Source organism: Apteryx rowi, unplaced genomic scaffold, assembly GCF_003343035.1.
Source record: "Apteryx rowi isolate R43461 unplaced genomic scaffold, aptRow1 scaffold_133, whole genome shotgun sequence".
Lineage (NCBI taxonomy): Eukaryota > Metazoa > Chordata > Aves > Apterygiformes > Apterygidae > Apteryx > Apteryx rowi.
Window position 1 is genome coordinate 1,707,287 of NW_020447564.1, and position 7,526 is coordinate 1,714,812.

The following is a 7,526-nucleotide window of genomic DNA, read 5'->3' on the forward strand; positions in this document are numbered from 1 at the left end:
CAATGTTAGAGTAATCGGGGGCTTATCTGAGGTTTCTTTGTAAATGAATCCTGGGAAGAACAAAGAAATGGCTCCAAGGTATAGAGATATTGAATGAATTTTGATCTGCTGGTATATAAAAGTAGTCTCCTTGTCTATGCCTTTGTTTTGAAAGGGGAGAGGGAGAAACTGTAACATTCAGAAGAGAAAATGAGGTGCTTGAGATGACTCAGATTGTGACTCAGTTAAGGAAATATGTCACTTTCCTGTTTTTTCCATTGCCACTGGAAGTATTGTAAGAAATGATGAGAGTAAGTTGCATCAGAAAGGAATTTTAAAACCAGGTACCTGTAGAAATACTGAAATTAAATTTTCCTTGAAAATTTTTCTTTTATGTCTTTACCTCCTTTTCATCCTAAACCACCAATCCGTTTAGGAGTTCAGTATTACATGCTGTAGTATGAGTATCTGCAGAGAGCTGAAATGCCCCTTTGTGTTTGAGAGAAGGATGTTTTTGAATTACTGTGGTCTACTCAGTAGTTGAGCACTGAAGGATAGTCAGAAAGTGACAAAGGCTGGTTCTTGTGAATTTTTAATTACAGCTGTATTCCCACTTCAGTTTCCTGTTATAAAAGATGGTGTTCAGTAAGAAAATGGCTTAGTAAAGCTGGACAGCCTAATTTTTCTTTAAGTGCTGGTGATCCACATCACTCCTCGAATTCTCGCCACTGTCGCACGTACTCCTGCAAGGGCAGTATTTACCCCCCGTGAGCTGCTGCCACATCTACACTTGCCTGTGTGCCGGTGGGTTTAAGACTTTCAGCTGTTGAGATCCTTGCACTGCTCCAACCAGATGTTTCCAGTCTTTTCTAAGCTCACAGCAGATAATTTGGCAGGGTGTATAAAATCATCATCTTGCAGGCCACCCTCTAAGTAATCCAACACCAACTTTACTCAGCAATTTAAAACTTTTCTTTAAGAAAAGCAACCCTGGACTTGCTGCCAAATGTCTGTTAAAAAGTGACCTTGAGGAATGGCCCAGAGGGTGAGGGTGTGTGTAACTGGCATATCTCCTGCTGTCAGAAGGGAATGTCTATAGATAGGTTGCTTAGGATAAGTTTTCCTTTTGAGGAATAAAATCACTGATGACCCTACTTCTATTGAGATAATCTTTAATGATGCTACTATTTTATATCATTATGCACAGCCCATTTAAAAAAGAAAAAAAAAACCCCTAGAACTTAAACACTGTCCAATAGTTACTATTTAAAAGCCAGCATTTAACATGTCAACAGTTACCAGTGATATCTGAGAAGCCAGCTCACCAATATATTTAGAAACTGTGGCAGCTGTTTGCAAATCTGGTTGTCATTTTTAATCACCAGTGGTTCACAGACTAGAGTTTTGTTACATCTACTATAAAAGTGTGATTTTTTTTTTTGCCTGTCTAGAAAAGAAGAAATTAAGAACTAGCCATTTGCAATAAATGTATTTCCTCCTCCCCCAAACATTTTACAAAATGAATCAGTTCTGAAGTCTCAAAAATTTAAAGGAGAATGTCTTTGTAGTTTATTAGCATAACAGTTTGTAGGTAAAAATAATGGGGCCTCACTGTAGTGGTCACTAATCAAAAATAGTGTCCTGCCCCTGTTCTCAAACTGTGCTCTAGGTAGTCCTCCCATCCAGGAAGTCAGGTCAGCTTCAGTTCAGGATCTGGAATATGGAAGAGAACCCTAAGAGAGTTTTTAAAAGTTAGCGTACCAGTGGGTTGATGAACGCTACTGGATAAATAACCCTCCTCCTCCTCTTTTCTGCAAACAGAGATTATACTAATCAGTGCCATAGATTGGACTGTGCAATGATAGAGCTGAAAATCCAAAAACTTAGTAGCCAGTTAAATAAGGAAATGCAACAGAACCCAAAAATGCATGTGCGAGGTAATCCCTGGGGGGGGGAGGGATCAAGTCTTTATGTAAATGGTAGCAAGTCAGTTTTCATCAAAGTCAGATTCTGTGACATTACTTGAAAATGTTAGAAAGCTACAGTTTTATAAGCAAGTTATGCATAAAACCCCATTCCAGGACAAAGCGTAGCGTAAGAATGCAATCTGGTTAATGTAACTTTTGTTTCAGTTTTGATCAAAGAAATCGAGATCTCTGTTTTCTCTTTAAATTATGCAAAAGAAAATGATCATAGTACAGCATTCAAATTAATCTTCAATGTTTATAGGAGCAACAGGATTAAACATTGGTCTCTCCTTCTTTGATTGTATCTTACCATAACTGACTTCAAAATCTTTCTTAGTACCATTCAAAGTTTCTAGAGTCCCACTCTTTATATTATATCCTAAAGCAGAGAGTTTTTTAATTCTGTACTGAACAATCTGTGTTGTCAACTCCAGCACCATTGGGGTCTCTCTGATCTGCTCTACAGAAATTCCTTCCTTCAACAGTCCCTCAAATCTTTCTTCCAAAATTGGAACAGAATAGTAGAGAAGGGCTGGGCATTTCAGCACTAGCTGTTTTAACTCTTGATCACTGCACTTAAAGACATTTTTGGAAAAAAGCATACTCTTCTGCATAGTAGTAGGAGTAAGTTGAAAAATAAAACCTTTAAGTTTGGACAGCAGCTGTAGAACTTCATGGTTAGTGAAATCATTCTTCTGGAGAAATTCCAAGTTCTTCTGGACTGCAGTGGAAGTATTTAATAAAATAAATGGATTTTGGCTCAATAACTTCAGTATCCAAATCTTCATATTTGCATCAGAACCTCCTAAACTCAAATAATTTCTCTGTAATGTCTTTATTGTATGTTTGTTTTTCTCAACAGGATTGTAAAAAATACTGGGTGCGCTTGTCAAGAACCTAGTGATTATATTATTCTTAAGTCCCAACTCTTGAAAAAACAGAATATTTGCTTTCTGATTCTCATGATACTCAGTAGTAAAAAAAGACTCTGGAAATTGCTCTATTAATTTAATCAGCTGTTTTTCATCCTGGCATACTAATTGCCACAGAGCTCTTTGAGAGTTTATCTCTGCAGGGCTGCAGAGAATTGCCTCTGGCCAACGTTCTAAAATACTGGCGATCATAGTCTCATCTGCTCCCATTTCTCGTAAGATATTAGCAATTTCTTTAACATAGGCTACATCCTGGAAAAGGACCCATGCCTTTAGTCTGCGTATTTTCTTAATATCAACTGACAATCTGTAGAGACTCTTGATTATTTTTTTATTTTCCTCTCTTGATCTGGTATCAGTTGTATAATGGGAATGAGGTAGAACGCTTCTGTTTGTTACTTCAGCCCATAACGATGAAAAATTCAATCCAGGGTTACAGTACTGAGATCTTGCCAACAGCAGTGTAAATGTATCTTTTGCACTGTGAGCAACTCCTCTCAGCATCGTGGAGTGCAGCACTACACAGAGAGAAAAACAACTATGAGAAAACACATTACATAAGGCACGAATTATACCTCCTAATGTTCTCAGAAGCATTGTATTTAGAACTGAGCTGGCATAAAAAAAACCCTACTCTCAACAATGTTTTTGGTTAGTAGCAGAAAATTCAGCTTTCAGGCTAGAGGGAAAAAAAAAAAAAGGACTTTTGAAAGGTTAATGTTCTAACTGAAGCCTCACTGGAACAAGAACATGTGGATGCAGCAGACCTGAAATGAGGGCAGCTCTCTGTCCATACAAACACTTGTAGCCATACAAGAACCAGTCTGCCATTTCCTGCAGACTGAGGCTGTTATTACATTACAGCTTGCTAGCTCTACATTTAAAAAAGTTTCATGCAATTTGATCTGACATTAATTCTACTGAATTAGTCAAAAAAAAAAGCTTACACATCTTTCTTAACTCTTCTGAATGTATTTGCTTAATTTCTCAAGCATTGTTTGGACCGTGACTCGTTTCTTTGTGTGTCACAGAGACCCTGGTGTTCAGTAGCAGGTTATAGCTTAATTGCATTTTGAAATTGTTCTCCTTATAATTAAGGAAAAAAATCCTCCAAACCATCTCTCTATGTATGTGTTTTTCACTAGCACAGTTAATTGGGGCTGAATAAGCAGACTGGTATTTTCAGGGAGAAAGCAAGCACACTGTAATGCCTTTCACTTCAGGCCGTCACTCGCCTCCCCCAGTACCTACTTTGCTTCGGTTGCCCTTTGCTGAGATGCCTTATTTCTGTCTCCACATAACTTCTGCCGTTGGCAGCCAAGGTCAGGAGGCAGGGAGTCCTCCTGCGCCCTTTGCAGTAGGTGCGTGGCTGTGCTGAGGTCAAAAGCCAACCACAGGGTAGCTGTGGATAACCAAACCCTGGGTAGCACTAACAGAGCACGCGGTGTCACGTGATCTGCGAAGGCCAAAGGAGCAGCAGTGATCAAATGCGGAAGAGTATCATCAAGTATCTGTTTAACTTCCTGAATGATATTTTTGTAATAAACTTTTGGAAGCAAACAGTATGAAATGGAATTGCTGATCTCTGAAATGCTGGTGCTAATTGCTGCTGCTAGGATCATACTTAAAATCACTCTAATTGAAAGTGGGCAAAAAAAAATTCCTAAAAATGTCTTTATTTGACAACTCTATTTACACAGTTGCTTTCATTTCTTCCAAAGTATAGTGTGCTTCAAAAAATACCCATACGAGCATTAAAGACTTTTTTTTTTAAAGGAAAGACTGTTATGATCATCTAGTCTCTTGCAAAGCACAGGCCTAGAAGGCTATTGCAGGAACAGCGGTATAAGACCCCTTAAATTTTCTTTAAATTATATCACATCTTTTCAGAAAACACACAGTCTGTTTAGAGAACTAAAGTGATGGAAATTCCACCCAGTTCCAGGCATGGTTAAATACTTTCCAATGGCAAAATACTTCAACTTAAGAAAGTGCACCTTTGCTTTTAAGCTCATGTTTTTCAGCTTCTAAAAGCTGAGTTCTTGTTATGCTACTATATCATAAACTAATAGATTAAGAGAGAAAAATAATTTACTGTATGCAAGTTTATGTTATTAACAGACAACTGTTTATTGGTAACTTGGTTATTTTCAAATATCTGTAGCAAAATCCAATTGCCTAATGAATCTGCTTGTGTCATAACCCTAGGGCTAATGATTTTATCTCTATGAACTTAAGTCTTGAGAAGTGCTGTCCAGCAAGCTAAAGCACAGAACAAGCATTTTTTTAATATCTATGAAAGCACTCCAAAGCATAGGTAAGTCACTGACTTTTTCTGTCCATACTATCCATACCTTGAAAAAGTGACTCTTTCACAGGGTCTGCAAACTAAAACCTCTCCTCCATAGGGAGTGAGCGACACAGCTGCCTATGTTTCAGTACTACGAGCGGTTGTATTGAATTCAGTGGATCCAGTTTGAGTAAGCAAATCTCTGAAGGGTCAGGCCCTTCTTCATTAATGCTTCTGCTAGAAATTGCTGTGAAAATGAAGTCTGGTTAACACTGTTTGGGATGTCAGATGACAGTTACAAAGAAGTATAAACTGGAAAAATTACTAACTGTGACTTTTACTTCAATGTGCAAGCATGGTATTAAACAAAATTGCCTTGTGAGTAATGTAGTCACTTAAAATATAGAGTCATTTTTACCTATTAGGTATAGAGCTTTTAAAATAACTGAGGCTGAATTCTGATAGAGTAAATTGTGCGTTTGCAAGATCTGACATGAAAATTATGTTAAGTTCCCTTAAAAGAAGTTTTATGTTGTCTGAAAATGTTTGATAACAGTCATTTTTTTCCTGTTGTTAGTGAGGATCTTCCATACAGAAACACAAAATACTTTACAAAGAAAGAAAACTTAATTTGCTAAGCCACATTTGACTGGGGAACTTGGGAGCCCTCCTAATACACTAAACTAATTATAAAGTATTAAAATAAAATGAATGGATTTTAATGTCATGGTGTTCAATAAAAACTGAAAAGTGCTTTAAAGCTATGATTTGGTGTCTGAAATGCATTTCAGAATCTGTAGATGGCAACGTCACAGATCCAGGCTTTTTCAAAATATTCAGATCCTAGAATAAAATTATGGCACAATCTGTCCCAAGAATTCAGAGTTCTCTTAAAGCTCATGTTGGACTACTGCTACAGTATGCAGAACCCCTTTGCAACTTTTTATTGCAAGTCAGTTGAGAGATTAAAAAAAAACGCCAGCCCAGACAAGATGTTTGCTCTCACCGCCAGTAGTGAGCGCCCTGTTACTGCCAGGTGTCACAAAAGCAGTAAGGAAGTAAACAAATGTGTACCTGAAATTTATCTGAGATCTTGCTTGTTAGCACATCTGCAGTGGTATTATAATTTTTATTTTTTAATGGGGCTCCTATGTGTATCTTCTATAGGAAATGGATTCTAGCATCAGCTGGCTGATTCATCATTGAGAAATATATTTTGAGACTCAAATCTCACTTAAAAAAAACAGACAAAAAACCTCTCATCCATGCTATACTTTTCAGGAAATCTTTCAATGAAGACAGCAACAGCATGGCTACTACTGCCTGCTGGTCACTACCATTTTTATTACAGCAAACTATAGCCAGGCCTTAGGTTTGTACAGTATGATATGAAACCACTAAGTGCTTAGGCTAACTCTTCAATTAACCAGGAAGAATAGGTATTTACCTAGAAAGGACCCGTGCAGATAGGATTTAAACAGTTTGTGAAGAAATCTGGAGCAGTAATAGGTGGTGTTTGTAGATAAGAGTGGTAAGAGTAAGTATCCACACTTTTGCACTTACAGAAAAAATGAATCTCTGCTTTTTCATCTGCAGTGGAAATGAAGTAAAATGGACTAGAACATAAGGCTTTCTATACTATAAAGAATCATAGGATACTTCAGGCTGGAAGGGACCTCAAGAGCTCAAGGCAGGTCAGGTCTGAGCTCAGACCGGGTTGCTTAGGACTTTATCCAGCTGGGGCTTGAAAACCTCCAGTGATGGAGACTGGCCAACCTCTCTGGACAGCCTGCTCTGCTGCTTGTCCGTCCTTATGGGGAGACATGTATCCTTGTATCCAGGAAAGGAAACGCATTCAGAAAAAGGCTTAAGGAAACATAATGCTATCTTAAAAATGGAAGCTGGGAGGCCCCCCCGGCCTCCTCCCCAGGGACCAGTGTCCCCCCATCCCCTCCCGTTTGCTGCCAGCAATTGCCACAGCCGGTCGGGAGGCGCCGCACGAGCGGCCTAAAAAGCGCCTCATGCCCCCAAACGTCTTTCCCTAACCATGCGTAATGAAAATAAATAAATAAAATAAAATAAAATAAAAAAGAAGAAGAAGAAAAAAAGCAGCCTCTCCTTATGAATCTCGCCCCGTTCATCTTCAGGCAGCCGTTACCGCCGCACCGCTCAGCCTGACGTCAGCTGCGGGGCAGCCCAAGGATAACGGCCGCCGGCCCGGCCCGCTGCCGGGCGCCCCGCTCCCCCCTCGCCTCGCCTCGCCTCACCGCTCCGGCGGTTCCCGCACCGGTGTTTTAAATAGCGCAAAGCTGCAGTGAGCACGGACGAGGGCCGGAGGAGCCCGTGGCAGGGGAGAAC

General features: G+C 39.3%; 1 protein-coding gene across 1 annotated transcript; it reads right to left on the bottom strand.

Moving 5' to 3' along the window:
• Positions 1 to 2,055: 2,055 nt before the first annotated feature.
• On the bottom strand, positions 2,056 to 3,389 carry MTERF2 (mitochondrial transcription termination factor 2). The gene has a single exon (XM_026056829.1). It carries the CDS (start codon positions 3,380 to 3,382, stop codon positions 2,189 to 2,191), a length of 1,194 nt encoding a protein of 397 aa, XP_025912614.1. The 5' UTR covers positions 3,383 to 3,389; the 3' UTR covers positions 2,056 to 2,188.
• Positions 3,390 to 7,526: the final 4,137 nt, after the last annotated feature.

Excerpts from the sequence above, each read along its gene's own strand:
- MTERF2 (XM_026056829.1), bottom strand. The coding sequence starts at position 3,382 with ATGCTGAGAGGAGTTGCTCACAGTGCAAAAGATACATTTACACTGCTG.